The sequence below is a fragment of the Jaculus jaculus genome, chromosome 9 (assembly GCF_020740685.1).
Source record: "Jaculus jaculus isolate mJacJac1 chromosome 9, mJacJac1.mat.Y.cur, whole genome shotgun sequence".
Lineage (NCBI taxonomy): Eukaryota > Metazoa > Chordata > Mammalia > Rodentia > Dipodidae > Jaculus > Jaculus jaculus.
This window is the reverse complement of record NC_059110.1, coordinates 93368498-93386594: the sequence shown is the minus strand read 5'-3', so window position 1 is coordinate 93386594 and position 18097 is coordinate 93368498. Positions and strand designations below refer to the sequence as shown.

At 40.3% G+C, this 18097-nt stretch overlaps 1 protein-coding gene across 1 annotated transcript in view; it reads right to left on the bottom strand.

Moving 5' to 3' along the window:
* Positions 1-8236: 8236 nt before the first annotated feature.
* Positions 8237-18097, bottom strand: part of Taf15 (TATA-box binding protein associated factor 15) — a 34611-nt gene continuing 24750 nt past the window's right edge. The window contains exons 9-16 of the mRNA XM_012950140.2: positions 17863-17895; positions 16500-16609; positions 14946-15075; positions 13225-13317; positions 12281-12362; positions 12078-12166; positions 11400-11967; positions 8237-8569 (exon numbers count right to left, since the gene is read on the bottom strand). Of these exons, the coding sequence (XP_012805594.2) occupies positions 8530-8569; positions 11400-11967; positions 12078-12166; positions 12281-12362; positions 13225-13317; positions 14946-15075; positions 16500-16609; positions 17863-17895 (1145 nt within the window). The 3' untranslated portion in view covers positions 8237-8529. The remainder of the gene's footprint in view (positions 8570-11399; positions 11968-12077; positions 12167-12280; positions 12363-13224; positions 13318-14945; positions 15076-16499; positions 16610-17862; positions 17896-18097) is intronic.

Below are 18097 nucleotides of genomic sequence, written 5' to 3'. Positions count from 1 at the left end.
GCAATTTCCTACCGCGTGTCCCAACACAACCAGCCACACTCACTCTATTTTTTATCTTGAAGTTTGATACCATTTCAGTCACCTATAAGGTAAAAAAAACTAATGTCCATCATCTCAGGGACCTCCGGAGAAATAAGAAATATCCTGATAGGGATCTATTGCAGAAGAGGTGATGAAAAGAATGTTAAGCACCAAAGGAAGGGTAGGACTCCTTACGACGTGCTCCTCCAGACACAAAATGGCCTGGATATCCATGACCTCACGGTGCCTGACACTGTCTACACAAGACCATCATAATAGGAGGCAAAAAAATCATGACATCAAAATAAAAGAGACTGATTGGGAGAGGGAGGGAAGATGATGGAGAATAGTTTCAAAGGGGAAAGTGGAAGGAGGGAGGGCATTACCATGGGATATTGTTTACAATCATGGAAGTTATTAATAGAAAAAAAAGAAATATCCTGATAGTATCATCATATAGTTAACATTCATGTATGGATGGAGCCTGGTGTGGTAGCATATACAAGTAATTCTAGCCCTCAGGAGACTATAGTAGAAATATTCTGGGTTTGAGGCTAAATTGGGCTGCAGAGCAAGACTGTCTCAAACACAAGCCTCAAATACAAACTTTTCCTCCCTTTTCTTCAGTGTTGTCAGGTGAGTCTGTGACCAACAGAAATCTAACAGTCATCTTGCAACCCTTATTTATTACCCCAGCCATACTGAAGTGAAAACAGGTTTAAAAAAATTTTTTTTTTCAAGGTAGGGTCTCACACTAGCTCAGGCTGACCTGGAATTCATAGGGTAACCTCAAACTCACAGCAATCCTCCTACCTCTGCCTCCCAAGTGCTGGAATTAAAGGCATGTGCCACCACGACCAGCTTGGATGATCCACAGCACTTGCTATTCTGAATTTGGCCTATCATGTTGCTTGCATTTATCTCCCACCTTATGCCACTACTTCTAGATTTGTTTTGCCTTAAAAAAAGCAAAATGGGCTGTAGAGATGGCTTAGCAGTTAAGGTGCTTGCAAAGCCTGATGATCTACATTTGATTACCCAGAACCCACGTTAAGCCAGATGCACAAGGTAGCACATTCATCTGGAGTTTGTTTGCAGTGGGTGGAGGCCCAGGTATGCTCATTCTCTTTTAAATGAATAAATTTTTTAAGAAAAGCAAAAACATGGCTTCCCTACTGTGGAGTATAAACCACACTGCCAAGGACTCCTCTTTATTTAATGTGTCACTAAGAACAAAGACCAGAAAGATGTTTTGACCACTCTTGGTAGTTCTGGGTCCGTAAGCAACAATTCAAATTTTTCCTGGACTCAATATCCTATGGGAATTAACACTGTCTTATTACCTATAACTATCAACTTGTCCAAAACCTGCCCATAGATCTCCAACTTCTCTCAGAGGAGGCAGATACCAACAGTAGCACCTCAATTTTCACTAGAATATTTAAGACAGCACTGAGCATGGATGTCTTTGCAGAGCAAATGCCATCTGGCCTACCATGAATATTCCAGAGCCTTCCTAGTACTGAAACTACCTAAATCAAAAACTCAGGGGGCTGGAGAGATGGCTTAGCAGTTAAAAACTTACCTGTGAAGCCAAGGACCCCCTGTTCAAGCCTCAATTCCAGTACCCACGTAAGCCAGATGCACAAGATGGTGCATGCATCTGAGACTGGAGGCCCTGGGGCACCCATTCTCTCTCTCTGCCTGTGTTTATCACTCTCAAATTAAAAAAAAAAAAAAAAAAAAAAAAAAAAAAAACCTCAGTAGTAAACTTAACCCAAGAAATAGCCTTAGGACAAAATCCAAATGTTAACGCCCACCCTGTACCCCTGCATGCTCCCTCTAATGGCAAACAAGACATCTGTATCCTCTACCTTTTCCTCAAACATTTTCATCTCTGCTCTATCTGAAATCTTGTTCTTGGGATTTGGCTTTCTTTCCTGGATTCTCAGATGTTCATACTTTGTAATGTCATTATTGTCCTGCACCTTTATATAAACGTCACTTTATCTGAAGGTCCCACACTCGAACCAACTGCACGACCCTCTGACCAACTTTGTAATTTGTTTCTGGACCTTATTCTTAACATCTTCCTAAGAGCACCCTTCTGGACAAACATGTAACTCCTCAGCCCCTCAGTCCTTATCTTAACTATGTATTTCCCTCCTATTTATTCAGTTACTGATTTCCACAGCCGTATCGAATCCTTGTCATGCCCAAGAATTGTCTCATCTCCAGTATTAAACTATGTCAACTTATTACACAAACTATAAATTCTTTGAATCTTACCTATATCACTAAGTTCTTGACCACCATAAAAATCTTACTAATCTTTATTCTTCCTAATCTGGACCCACTCATAAACCATTTTTTTCTTTAACCAATATCCTATATCCTGGGTCAAACTGCCTATTTCTAAAAAACATACTGCTGATCAAAGCCAGAGAAAAATCACATAAAGACTGATAAGCACAGATATTTCTGTTCTTAACTGGACAATTTTATGGGTTTGTAGCAAAACATTCCCCTATTCTCCACAGTGGTTAAAAGTCTCTCATCTCCTATAATCTCTTCAAACATTTTATAGTGTAAGTTTTCCAATTCTTGGGACTATGGTACATTCTCATCAGGAAGGAAAAAATAAAAAGACCTAAGAATTATCTCATCTGTCTGCCAACACTGATAAGCATTCTTATTTTATAGTTAAGAGCAGGCTCCGACTGGGGAGATGGTTCAGTGGTGAATGGTGCTTGCTTGCAAAGCCTAATGGCATGGGTACAATTTCCCAGTACCTCATGTAAGGCCCGATGCACAAAGTGACACATGCATTTAGAGTTCATTTACAGCAGCAAGAAGCCTTGGCACTTGATCTCATTCTTTGCTCACAAATTAAAAAACAGGGGAGGTGGGAGCTGGAGATATGGCTTAGCAATTAAGGCACTTGCCTGCAAATCCAAAGGACCCACATAAGGCAGATGCACATGGTGATGCATGGATTTCGAGTTTTCAGTGGCTAGAGACCCTGGCACACCCATTCTCTATCTGCCTTTCCCTTTCTCGTGCTTAAAAAAAAAAAAAAAAAAAAAGCCAAGTCTAAGCCAAATGTCTCAGAATTCTGGTGCTATTACCAATACTGACCTGAAACTAGGGATGTAATTTGGGGCAAGTTGTTTAATTTCCCAGTGTCTCTGTTCCAAATTGTATCATTTCAATGACGAGTCAAATAATTTTCATTCACCACTGTTAAAATGATCCCTAGGGACCTTCCAGCCTCTCAAGATTGTTATATATAACAAGCCAAGCCTGCTTGTAGCAGTGACACAGTATCTATCATAGCATCTGCATATATAGCAAATGCTCACCAAGTGTTCTTTCTACATGACTTTCTTTTTTTTTTTTTCTTTTTTTCTACATGACTTTCTGTGAAAGGATTTGAGCACGTTATCTCCACTTCCTTCTAAATAGTGTATAGACATACTCAACCATCAATCATTCTTTTAACATAGCCTCAAATCTACATTCCTGCAGCCTTATCTTCAGGCCTGGGATAACATGCAGATGTTCATCACCATGCCCAGCATTTACCCATCTTAAAAATAACTTCCGAGGAAAAGCCAGGTGAGGGGAGCTTCCACTTACACCAGAGCTCTCCACAAACTCAAGAAACCTGAAGGGAGGTGGGAGAGCGGCAGTGAACAATGGAGCAGCAGATCACAAGGTAGAACACGTGGAACAGTGAGAGAACCAGAGCAGCATTGGCAGCCAACCCCCCACCACCAGCGAACAGAGCAGCGGTCCAGGGACCCGGCCATGCCAACTTGAACCAACAGAAGGACCCAAGCAGGAGCAAAGGTAACTGGGATTACACAAGGGAAGGGTCTCACCTGGTCACAAGCTGACTTGGAACCCTCAACAGATCAGAAATCTTAACCTCCTTGTTGTCAGGATTTGTCGGGAGCCATAGAGTAAAAGCCTCTCCATTTTGCCTGGGCCTGTTCATAAACTGACTCATTACTTAGAAAGCTGGTCCATCCAGCTTTCTGTTAGGTACTTCTGGAACCGATCAGCAGACTGCTTACAGAATCTTATCTTTTGCAAAAGGCCAGTTTATGATCAGGATGTGAAGCCTGGTGCAGTCAGGATGTTAAGTCAGTGAGGCAAGATTAGATGAACACCTAATTACATCCCCTCTAGGTTTCCTGACAACTCCTTGCCTTGGCCACGTCCCCTTCCCCCTACAACTCCTTGCCCTGACCACGTCCCCTTCCCCCTACAGCCCTATATAAACCTACATGTAAGAATAAACACTCGGGCTGGAGAGATGGCTTAGCAGTTAAGCGCTTGCCTGTGAAGCCTAAGGACCCCGGTTCGAGGCTCAGTTCCCCAGGTCCCACGTTAGCCAGATGCAGGGGGGGGGGCACACGCGTCTGGAGTTCGTTTGCAGAGGCTGGAAGCCCTGGCGCGCCCATTCTCTCTCCCTCTGTGTCTGTCCTTCTCAAATAAATAAATAAATAATTTAAAAAAGAAAAAAAAGAATAAACACTCAAGGCCATGACAAACATCTAGCATGGTCTCCTTCTTGTGTCTGTTTGCCTTCTTTCATTCAGGTTAATTTTCACCTCGCTTCTTTGTTAGACTCCCCGCTGGCCAGGGCACTTGTTGTCAGGATTAAGGGTGTGGCTGGGGCACCACACACCCTAAGGGACAGTTAGAGGATCTGGTTGTCATAAAACCTACTCTTGGATAAATACTCTGAGCTGTTTTTTCATTGAAAGTATACATTGTTTAGTTAAATTTTAGAATCTGGCTGTATTTTGTTCTACTCAGCCTACTTGAATACGCTCATAGCAGGCGAACCCAACCCCTAGGGTCACTTTTGTAGATACTATGAGAGTCTTGAGAGCCACACCTAACGGCTTATGCTCCTACTCTGAAGATATATAACATCAGATTGTCTGCTACATCTAATAATACAAAGCTAACTAGAAAATCCAATCATTAAATAATCCAGGATGAAAAAATATATACATTATAACACAAGAAACACCAAAAATCAAGACAATATAAATCCATCAAAAGTATCAGAAATGACCTCCAGTGAGAACCAGTTAGAGGAAATGCCTGAGAAAGATTTCAAAAAATATGATTATAAATATGTTTAAAAAAGTCAAAGAAGGCCGGGCGTGGTGGCGCACGCCTTTAATCCCAGCACTCGGGAGGCAGAGGTAGGAGGATCACTGTAAGTTCAAGGCCACCCTGAGACTCCATAGTTAATTCCAGGTCAGCCTGGGCTAGAGTGAGACCTTACCTTGAAAAACCGAAAAAAAAAAAAAAAAAAAGTCAAAGAAGGAATCAAAGGAATGAAAGAGGAAATCAAAGGAATCAAAGAAAACACAGGACACCAATTTAATGAAATAAAGAGGTCAATACTAGACATAAATAAGGAAATAGAAATAATAAAGAAAAACCAGTCAGAATTACTAGCAATGAAGAACACAGTTAGTGAAATAAAAAACTGTAGAAAATCTCACCAGTAGAATGGATGAAGGAGAGGACAGAATATCTAAGCTAGAAGACCAGGTGGCAGATCTAATACCCAACAAAGAGAAAGACAAACTTATAGAAAAGTATGAGTGGGGATTTCAAGATATTCGGGACACTATGAAAAGACCAAACATAAGAATTCAGGGCATAGTAGGAGGAGAATTTCACTCCAAAGGCATAGTAGGCGTCTTCAACAAAATCACAGAAGAAAACTTTCCCCAAATTGGGAAAGAGGTGCCAATGCAGATACAGGAAGGCTTTAGAACACCAGACAGACAAAACCTGGAAAGAGCCTCTCCTCACCATATTATAATCAAACTGCCAAACACACAAACCAAAGAAAAAATACTGAAAGCAGTCAGAGAGAAAAACCAAGTTACCTACAAAGGCAAGCCTATCAGGATTACAGCAGATTACTCAACACAAACTTTAAAAACCAGAAGGGCATGGAGTTGATGTATTCCAAGTCCTGAAAGATAACAACTGTGAACCAAGGTTACTTTATCCTGCAAAACTATTCCATTCAAATAGATGGAGAAATAAGGACAGTCCACAACAAAAGCAAGCTAAAGGAGTATTTGAAGACAAAACCAGCACTATAGAAAATATTTCACAGAATCCTCCATGCTGAAGAAAAAGTAAAGCATACATATAAGGAACTGGGAAAAAACAAACAATACTCAAATACTAGTTAACACAAGAGAGCAAAGGTAAAACCGGAAGAACTACAAAAAAGTGGCAAAAATGAATACACACCTTTTTATATTATCTCTTAATATCAACAGCCTCAATGCCCCAACCAAAAGGCATAGGTTCACGGACTGGGCTAAAAAGCAGGATCCTTCAATTTGCTGCCTCCAAGAAACCCACCTTTCTACAAAAGATGGACACTATCTTAGGGTGAAAGGTTGGAAAACAGTGTTCCAAGCAAATGGACCTAGAAAACAAGCAGGGGTTACAATCCTAGTATCTGACAAGGTAGACTTCAGTCCAACATTAGTTAAGAAACATAAGGAAGGTCACTTTATATTGATTAAAGGCACCCTCCAACAGGACATTACAATCCTAAACATATATGCACGTAACATGGGGGATCCCAACTTCATCAAACGAACACTATTAGAACTACAGTCACAGTGGTAGTGGGTGACTTCAACATCCCACTCTCATCAACTGACAGGTCATCTCAGGAAAAAATAAACAGAGAGGCATCTGGATTAAATGAGGTCATAGAAGGAATGGACCTAACAGATTTATAAAGGACATTTCACCCAAATGCTGCAGAATATACATTCTTTTCAGCAGCACATGGAACGTTCTCTAAAATAGACCATATATTAGGACACAAAGCAAATCTTAACAAATACAGGAAAATTGAAATAATTCTTGCATCCTATCTGACTACAATGGAATCAAACTACAAATCAATAGCAAGAAAGGCTATAGAGCATACACAAAATCATGGAAATTAAACAACACACTACTAAATGATGAATGGGTCAATGAAGAAATCAAGAAGGGAATCAGAAAATTTATAGAGTCAAACAATAACGGGAACACAACATACCAAAATCTCTGGGACACAATGAAGGCAGTCCTAAGAAGTAAATTTATACTTTTAAGTGTCTATATTAAGAAATTAGAAAGGTCGCAAGTAAACGACCTAATGCTTCACCTTAAAGCCTTGGAAAAAGAAGAACAAGGCAAACCAAAAAGGCGGGAAGAAATAATAAAGATTTGGGCAGAAATTAATGAAATAGAAACAAAAATAACTCCCAAGGGCCCATGTTCCTGTCTAGCTACCGCCTTTCATATGACCCCAATTCTAACCACTCTTCATAATTTTCTGGAAATCGACATGGTAGCCTACACCCATAACCTCAGCCAATCAAGAGTCGAAGACAAGAGGATCACAAGCTTTATGCTAACCTGGGCAATTTAGCAAGACCCAGCTCAGTGATTCCCTGAGTACAATCTCTAGTAAGGGGCAATTACGCTCCCCAAGGGACATGTAGATATTTTTGTCACAACTTTTGATGAAGAAGGGTACTACTCAGAGCTAGTAAGCAGTGAGCTATATTAATAAACATAGATAGTGGTATCTTAACTGGAATGTGATACTAAGCAGAGTGCTTCACAATGACCTGGTGAGCTTAATTTATATAAATATTCCTTCTCTGGTTCTCACATTCTGATCCAGCATACTTACAATAGGAAACTATTAACAACTCAGAGAATTCTGAGAATTACAATTACTACTAGTAACTACGATTACTCTAGCCCAGGATGACCTCACTATGAAATCTCAGAGTAGCCTCAAACTTACAAAGTGATCCAGACTAAAGGCTTGCACCACCATGCCTAGCTGAGAACTACTATCTAAACAAAGCAGGGGCTCATGAAGTACTGTTGAAAATAAAATCTATATTTATTTTCCCAATTTTAAATTCAAAAATTTAAATTTATTTTTTAATTTTTATACTTTATTGATTGGGAGGGGGATCTACAGGCCAAGGCCTCTAGCACTGCAAATGAATCAAACCTGGGTCCTTTCGTTTTGCAAGAAAGCACCTCACCCAAAAAGCTATCTCTCTAGCCCCGCTTTCCAATTTTTTAGTATTACAATATACTTATACCTGAGTCCTGAGTGTGACAAAGCAAGCACTGAAAGTCCACAAAAAACAAGCAGCCTTTATTGCAGTATTACAAAACACTTTCCATTTTGGCAATATTTTACATTGCATGTAGCTTTAGGGGTTGGGAAAGACAAGGTGGGAAACTAAAAGGGAAAATTTCAATGGACATTTCTAAAAGGAAAACTGTCCCTAGCCCTCCCACCCAAATAAAAATCCAAATGTCACTTAGTTTTGCTACCCAAAGGAGGCCATGAGGAAAGCAGCAGGCAAAACTCTGACAATTTCACTATGGATCATGTCAGAGACACAGGAACATTGAAAACAGTCATCAGTATGGTCGGTTGCGCTGATCATTTCTGTAGTCGTTTCTAGGAATGAGAAATAAAGAACCAAACTAAATTACAATATATTACCAATGGACCACCAAATTTTTCTTCAGGATGCTGGTGATTAGCATCAGCTAGAAAAATGGCAGCAAAACATTCAATATTCCTAGAAGGTTCCTTTATAGTTAGCTTTAAAAGCCACAAAGTTCCTTGAAAAAGCTGGGCGAGCCACAAATCCTTTAGTAATTTTCCACCTAAACTCCTAGACTAAGAAGCCACTGTATTTCACACAGGCCAATTTCAGTTTCCAGAACAGTGACATTGTGGAATAAGTAAGCAAACACCTTTTATTTTTTTATTCATATTTCACATATGAATCCTGTATCTACAACTTATTATCTATGTGACTTTGGAAAATTGATAAATGCCTGTGACTCTAAAATATGTAGTACATCAACCTTAGAGGACAGAAGGACCAGAAGTAAAGTGATGTTAACAACACTTCAGCCAAGCATGGTAGAGCACGCCTTTAATCCCAACACTCAGGAGGCAGAGGTAAGAGGATCACTGTGAGTTTGAGGCTGGCCTGAGACTACATAGTGAATTCCAGGCCAGGCTGGGCTACAGTGAGACCTTCCATCAAAAATAAAAATTTACAAAAAAAAAAGTACACTTATATTTGCCACAATAAAAACCTCAAATAAAGCCTTAGTATAGTTAAGTTACACTATAGGCTGACTTTTTAAAACAACTCCAGACAAGTGCGCCCCCTTGTGCATCTGGCTAATATGGGTCCTGGGGAAACTAAACCTGGGTCCTTTGGCTTTGCAGGCAAACACCTTAACTGCTAAGCCATCCCTCCAGCACCTAGATTGATTTATTTGAGAGAGAGAGAGAGGGAGGGAGGGAGGAAGGGAAAGAAGGGGAGAGAGATGGGAGGGGGAGAATGGGTGCACCAGGGCCTCCAGCCACTGAAATCAAACTCCAGATGCATGCACCACCATGTGCATACATCTGGCTTATGTGGGACCTGGATAATCGAAGCTGGGTCCTTAGGCTTCGCAGGCACACACCTTGACAGCTAAGCCATCTCTCCAGCCCGAGGCTGACTTTTAAAAATAAATCATTTTTTAGAATATTTTCTTTATGTATTTATTGGAGAAATCAGATAGAAAAAGAAGAGAATGGGTGTGCCAGGGCCTCTAGCCACTGCAAATGAACTCTAAACATATGCAACCACCTTGTTCATCTGGCTTACGTGTGTGGTGGGAAATCAAACTTGGTCCTCAGGCTTTGCAGGCAAGTACCGTAACTGCTAAGCCATCTTACAAGGCCATAAATATACATTATCTAATTCATTTCCACATGTGTATGGGCACACCAGGTCTCTTGCTGCCAGAGGCTAGTGCCACTTTTTGCATCTGGCTTATGTGGGTGCTAGGCAATCAAACCCATGTCAGGAGGCTATGTAAGCAAGCACCATTAACCACTGAGCCATCTCTGCAGCCCAGAGGCTGATTTCTTCTTTTATGACTCCACATTATTCCTAAGTAAATACACTCCCATCAGAGGTTGGTTGGTTGTTTTTGGGTTTTGTGCCAGGTGACACATGTGCTACTTTTTGCATCTGCCTTTACAGCAGTGCTGAGGAATTGAACCAAAGCTGATAGGTTTTGTAAACAAGTGCCATGACTGCCAAGCCATCACCCCCTCATACGTTTTTTTAAGTTTAGAATACCTCCCTCTTAATTGCCTTATCTGTGCCCCCTTCAGCAGGAAGTAGTTTAAGATCTGATGTTGTCATCCTCTTTCCTCTAACAGTAGTAAGTGTCTTCTCATGAGTGGGAAATGTGGAGGGCTACACTGTAGACAGTTAAACTAGGCAGGACCTTAGGATGCCATACTCTCACCATGTCTATCCCAGAGTGTTTAGATCTCTTAAGCTCACTCTACCCAGGTGTGGGTGGATTTCTCTTACAAGCCCTGGCTGATTGGCTGGGATACCTGGGGTAGGTGTGTCCAGGTGGGCTGGCACAAATTCTCCATCTTCCTTGATTCACGGAGACAGCCCAATTTCTATCTGTCTAGAACTGTGGCAGAAAAGTTCTTAGCTCCTCACCCTGGTAAGTTTGCTCTCTCATGTTGGCATTGCCAGGGTGGGAAGAGACATCTTTTACTTTTATTATTGCCTTCACTTTTTTAACCTTTTTAAACCCCTTTCCATGTTTTTCTTCTAAAATCCACTTTTGTCATGGGCCCCCGGGTTCCATGATCTTCCTTCGGCCCATTTTCCCTTCTCATCTTCAGACCTTTTCCCTGCTTTATAGCTGTATAAAGTGTGGCATTTTAAAAATGAAAAAATAAATTGCCAAGCAGGGAGCTAAGTGTCTTTCATGAGAAATGCCAATGAGAAATTTAAGTTATAAAAAATTGGATTAAGAAATTGTGGGGGCTGGAAAGATGGCTCAGTGGTTAAGATGCTAGCCTGCAAAGCCTAGGACCTGGGTTCGATTCCTCAGTACCCACTTAAAGCCAGATGCACAAGGTGGCACATGCAGCTGGCTAGGGGCCCTTCTGTGCTTATTCTATCTTCCTCTCTCACAAATATATATATATATATTTGGTTTGACAGTGTAGGGTCTCACTCTAGCCCAGACTGATATAGAAATTCACTATGTAGTCTCAGTTTGGACTTGATCTCACAGCTATCCCACTACCTCTGCCTCCCAAGTGCTAGCATTAAAGGTGTGTGCCACACACCCGGCACAAATAGGTATTTTTTTTTAAAAGAATAAAATTATGACAAAACAAGCATGAACCCTAAAATCTAGAAGCAATCAGACAAAGTTCACAAATATATTCTCATACTCACCTTCCTCCCATTTTGCCTCCATAGCCACCTCGGTCTCCTCCATAGCCACCTCGGTCTCCTCCATAGCCACCACCACTCCTGTCTCCTCCGTAACTGCCACTTCGGTCTCCACCGTAGCCTCCACTGCCGCCACCACCACCACCACCACCACCACCACCACCACGGTCTCCTCCATAGCCCCCCCGGCTTCGATCTCCACCATAGCCTCCTCGATCTCCGCCGTAGCCTCCTCGATCACCTCCGTAACCTCCTCGATCTCCTCCATAGCCTCCTCTGTCTCCACCATAGCCGCCGCCACGGTCTCCACCATAACCTCCTCGATCTCCCCCATAGCTGCTACCTCGATCCCCACCATAGCCACTTCCTCTGTCCCCACCGTAGCCACCCCCGCCACTTCTGTCTCCACCATAGCCACTCCCACTTCTATCTCCACCATAGCCACCCCCACCACTTCTGTCTCCACCATAGCCACCTCCACTTCTGTCTGTACCATAGCCACCTCGGTCTCCACCTCTGCCCCCACGACCTCTGTAGCCCCTTTCTCCTCCGTAGCCTCTCCCCCGGAAATCTGCAAAGTAGAAATGCAAATTATTAAGGCCAGCAGAATAATATAAGGCCCTTAACAATGCTAGTCAGGAAGAAAAGCATCATGTGCTTGCAACTAAAGGGGTGCCTTACCTCCCCCTGAGGGACGAGAATCCTCTGGTCTAGGCTCATTGCACTGATTACAGGAATTCCTTCGAGCAAAGTTCATATTTCCACATGACCTGAGAAAGGAAAAAAATAAAATGCTCCTGAATAGTTTCTAGTAGGCCCAGTACCTCTTCTTGTAACCTACAATTTCACCTCACCTCTACGCCCAAAGTAAATAGTACACTTACGGATTAGGGCAAACCCAGTCTCCACTTTTGGGGTCTCCACCTCTCCCCTGAAATCCTCCACGACCTCTATATCCTCCACGGCCTGGGGATAGGTAGAAGGGGGAAATAGGTAGGTAAGTTACAGGAGTAAAGTCAGCAGTAGACATTAATAACAGACAGGAAAAGTACCAGATGAAAAACACCAAAAATGCCCATTAATCTTTACTTGAAAAAAAAAAAAAAAATACATTCCAATTTTAAAATTGTGGACTTATTTTGGATAACCTATAATTAGCTATCTTTACTTCTATTGCTGTATAAGTAGATATTCTTGTTAAATTGAAACTATATAGGTTTTAAAAAATAAGACATTTTTTTAAACGATCATAAATACCAGGCCAGGCCCCTCAAAATTAATTCCATTACAGCAAGACTTTGTAATTTTTAAGGTTTCACTTGACACAGCAACACTAGAACTCATATACAATATAGATAAGAGAGTTAAAAAAGGGGGGGGGCACTATCAAGCTGGGTGTGGGGGCACATACCTTTAATCCCAGCACTTGGTAAGCAAAGATAGGAGGATCACCAGAGTTTGAAGCCACCCTAAGACTATATACTGAATTCCAGATCAGCCTGGACTAGAGCAAGACCCTACCTTGAAAATACAGAAATAAAGGACACTATCACAGAACAAACTACTACACAGCTTTCCAAAAGGACTTCTAAAGACTTTTCCCCCACTACTTTCTTAGATACTCTAACACCTACTCTACAATTTAGCTATTATAACATCCTCTTTTTAAGATGAAAGAAGGGGGGGGGGAAAGCAGGAAGAAAAAGTATAGTAGCAAGTTAATGCAAGCAGGAACAAAACATAAGACTCAAATTCAAGCCTTTTTTATAATAGTCAAGCCCAATCATTTTTCTCAATGCTGGGTAAAATGCAAATAAACATATCCTACCTCGTCGACCACCTCCACTTCCACCTCCTCTCATGAATTCAGGTCTTCTGGTGGCAAAGGACACTTTAATAATGTTTCCATGAAATTCTTTTCCTAAGAATAAAGAAAATGGTGTTCAGACTGAGCATGGTGAAATTAAATCTATAATCTCTAAGGAGCACTAAAGGAGGCAGAGGTAGAAGGATCACTTAATTTCAAGGCCAGTCTGGGTTAAATAGCTGAGTCCTAGGACAGCTTGGGTTATTACATAAGACCTTAAAAAAAATTGGGGCTGGAGATACAGCTCAGTAGTTAAGATGCTTGCCTGCAAGGCCTAATGAACTAGGTTCCATTCCCCCGAGCCCACATAAAGCAAAATGCACAAAGTGGCACATGTGTCTGGAGTTCGTTTGCAGCAGAAGGAGACCTTGGTGCGCCCATTCTCTCTGTGTCTCTCTCCATCTCTCAAAATAGTAACTTTTTGGGTTTTTTGTTGTTGTTGTTGTTTTGGTTTGTTTTTTCAAGGTTTCACTCTAGCCTAGGCTGGCCTGGAATTCACTACATAGTCTCAGGTGGCCTCGAACTCAAGGTGATCCTCCTACCTCTACCTCCAGAGTGCTGGGATTAAAGGTGTGCTAATAACTTTGTGTGTGTGTTTTTTTTTTTAAAAAAAGGAAGAAGCGCCAGGTGTGGTGGCACACACCTTTAATCCCAACACTCAGGAGGCAGAGGTAGGAAGACATCCTCACCATAAGTTCGGGGCCACCCTGAGACTTCATAGTGAATTCCAGGTCAGCCTGGGCTAGAGCAAGACCCTACCTTGAAAACACAAAAGAAGAAAGGGGAAGGGAGAGGAGGAGAAAAATAGGATTTTGAATAAATTCTTCATCATACCTCCACTCCTCATATAAAACTGTTTTAGTTTCAAAGGAGTAACCAACTTGTCCTCACAGAAATTCAAACACACTAGATGTTCTGTGTTCCAAACAGTCAAAGTAACAGCACCAAAACATGACCCACAATCTACTGAACAGAGCAGATTGTCATTTCTTACTAAATTAAAAAAATAATAATAACCAAAACAAAAACAAAAACTTACATCTAAACTTTGAATAAGAAATGGAGGTGGACACTTTAGGCTTTTTGCACTGCTGGGGATTGAACACATGCCAGGCAAGCACTGAGCTTTATTCCAAAAACACTCGTCTAATATTTTTATACAAAGAGCCAATTTGTAAAACAGTATGTCAAATATGCCACCATAGTTCTTAAAGGGAAGAGCATGTATGCAGGTCCTTGCACATGTAACTATATATCCATACATACACTTGCATAGACTACTCTTGTGCTTAGATTTTAAAAGAAACAAGATGAGGGGGAGTGTTAGGGTTTGAATGTGAAATGTCCCCCAGAAGATGTGTTTGAACACTAGATCTACAGCTGGTGGCGATATTTTGGAAAGTTATAGCACATTTTACAATTAAGGCCTAGCTGGCCTATGTTATCCAGACCAACTCTATATACCTTTATCAGACTTAGGAATTATTTGCATGGTAAGAATTAAGGGAATATAAGCTAGATAAAGAAAGATACAATCCATCTCATTTCTAATGGAACATAAAAACACAAGCCTACACAGGCTTAGTAGCTACTGAAACAAACATGAATATAACCACTATTTCTCATAATTTATTCAAAATACAAAACATTTCTTCAAAACTTTATTAATGAATGAAGCATACCATCAAACCAGTCAATGGCTGCCTTAGCTGATGGAGGGTCATCAAATGATACTGTTGCCTCCCCTTTTGGCTTCCCTGTGTCTTTGTCTGTGTAAAGATTTATCATTGGTTTTCCCGTTTTTTTATTAGTCTAAGGAAAAAAAAATTGCTATTACACTTCAAGAATAAATGATCATTTATGATTCAGAAAAAGATTTTTGGACAAGGAAAAGTGCAAGCTACAAATCAGTGGAAAACAAACAATAAAATTTTATAAGGGGAAGGAAAAATTTAGGTTCAACACCCAGCACCACACCACAAAGTAATAGACCATTTATGCCATAAAAATTAATGTAAACAACGTTTATATAAATACATATAATTTGTTAAATATTTAATGTTCAGGAACATTGTTCATCAAGCAAAGCAGTAAGTTATCACTAAAGGTAGGAGAATCGCTGTGACTTGGAGGGCAGCCTAAGGACTACATAGTGAATTCCAGGTCAGCCTGCGCTAGAGTGAAACCCTATTTCAAAAAGGCACCTGCTTTGCAAGCCTGCCAACCACAGCTTGGATCCCCATATGAATGAAACAGGATACAAAGTGACACATGCACCTGTAATCCCAACACACTTATAGCAACAAAAGGCAAAATCAGGAGACTCCTGAAGCTCCCAGGCCAGCTAGTCTTGTGACAAACAAGACTGTCTCAAACAAAATGGAAGAGGAGGAGCAACACTCAAGGATGTCCTCTAACCCCTACAGGTGCAGTATGTATATGCATGCATGTGCACAACCACACCCACTATGTTTGAGGCCACCTTGAGAGTACATAGTGAATTCCAGGTCAGCTTTGGCTAGAGTGAGACCCTACACCTTGAAAAACCAAAATATAAAAATAAAAATAAAAATAAAAATAAATGGGAGTGGTGGCACACGCCTTTAATCCCAGCACTTGGGAGGCAGAGGTAGGAGGATTGTCATGAGTTCAAGGCCACCCTGAGACTCCATAGTGAATTCCAGGTTAGCCTGGGCTAGAGTGAGATCCTACCTCGAAAAACCAAAAAAGAAAAATATACTCAAGTGAGCAATGAAAAATTACAAGATAGTGTTATATATGTGACATACACATGCACATATACACAGACTCTGATAAAAAAAAAAAAAAAAACCTAGGGCCGGGCATGGTGGCACATGCCTTTAATCCCAGCACTGGGGAGGCAGAGGTAGATGGATCTTGATGAGTTCAAGGCCACCCTGAGACTACATAGTTAATTCCAGGTCAGCCTGGACCAGACAGACCCTACCGTGAAAAACTAAAACAAATAAATAAATAAACTATTAATAACTTTGGTTTACATATATTGGCATTTCAAAACCCAGAAGTAAAGCTGAAGTACAGGATAAGCAAATAAAATCTTCATGGAGTTAGTAAATTTAGCAAAGGTCTTCAGACATGACAGGAGTTACAGAGGTAATTCTTCCTAAGTATACATGCTTACTATGTAATGTACATGTTGTAACTATGATATTAGCAAATTAAAAATAAATCTTCAAAATGACACTTTTACTCACCTTGATAATTCCTATTTGCTTAAAGAACTCTCCCACTTGATCTGTAGACACACCCTCCCCAAGTCCTTGCACAAAGATTGTGTTGTTATCTGAGTTATCAGACTCTGAATCTAAGGGGAAAAGATTATGGTCAATTTTATAGACATATTCCTTGGATTTACTACATCCTGTTCAGTAACCAAGAATAATTTATTGGGGCTGGGAACATAGCTCATTCAGTAAAGTGCTTGCCTTGAAAGTCTGGGGCCTGTGTTCAATCTTTAGAACTCATGCTTAAAAAAATAATTCATTGCCTAATACTCAATTATTTCTAAGCACTAAACATAAAATCTTATTAAACATGCAAAGTGTCCACAGTAATTGTATGGAAGATCAATTCTGGCAACTAAACTTCAGGTACGGTGCAAGTCCACACACTGGTATACATATAAATGAGTTAAGGGAGATCTTAAAAAATCTCACTCTTCATAGTGCTACACGACTAAAACTCATGAAGAGAAGAAAAGTTAAATTAGCATACCTTTCTCTGGAGAACTTCAGCCCTATGACTAATCAATGCATTTAAAAGGCTTGCTAACACAAAATTCCCCCAAATCTGACACTTGACTTCCAAGCAAGCCAGCCAAGCAGAATTGCTGGTTTCCCATTCATTGCAATAAGCCTTGTATATATCAGGGATAAGAGCACCTTGTACACACACCTTACCTTACACGCACACTTTTGGATTAGTACAACAAAGTAAGAAAGATGTACAAAAATTCAGTCCATCAAGGGATAATTCAGAAATTGCCATCCATATAGAATACTTTGGCATCTTAATAAAAACAAAAGTTCTGATTTCAATATATTAAATTTCTTTGGTTCAAATAGATTTTTAACCTCTAAATCTTAACTTGCAAAAGGCTGAATGAGTGTATCTATAGCCTTGAGCTTAATTTAAACATAAAAAGCCATGTAAAATTAGTGACTTCTACCCAGAGAAATACTCAGGTTTCTGAGGCAGACTAAGACTACCAATCCAATGCAGAAGTTTCTTAAACACAGCTTTTTTTAACCTACAATTTGCCAAGAAACCAATTTTTTTTCACTAAATCAGATTTGTATTAATGTTTATTATTAGGAAAAATTCAAGTATTACAAAGAATAAAAAGTAACACATGGGAAAGGACAAGCACCAATTTCCCCAGCAAACACCAATCAGTTTTTATTTTCTGGTATTTCTTTAGAAACTAAGTCCCTCAGATATAGAAGTACTATTAAAAATCTCCCTCCTGTAATAATCCCTTCAAACACACATTTTCCCCTTCAAAAGGTAGAAAACTATTTTTGTAACTCTAAAATCACAAACTATCATGAACCTTACCAGCATCTGGTCTGGGTCCATAATCCCTGTGACCTAAGGGAAAAGAAAAGAAAAGGCTATTTAAGGCAACTCATTTGAAATTAAAAAGAAAGTAACATGGTAGTAACCAAGGCATGAAAAGTCAAAACTTCCAAAATCCTTGAAAGTCAACCATCATAGGTTTACAAAAGTTACATAAAATTTTATTAAAGGTTTAATAAATCAAGATGAATGACATTTCCTTAAACTTGTCCAA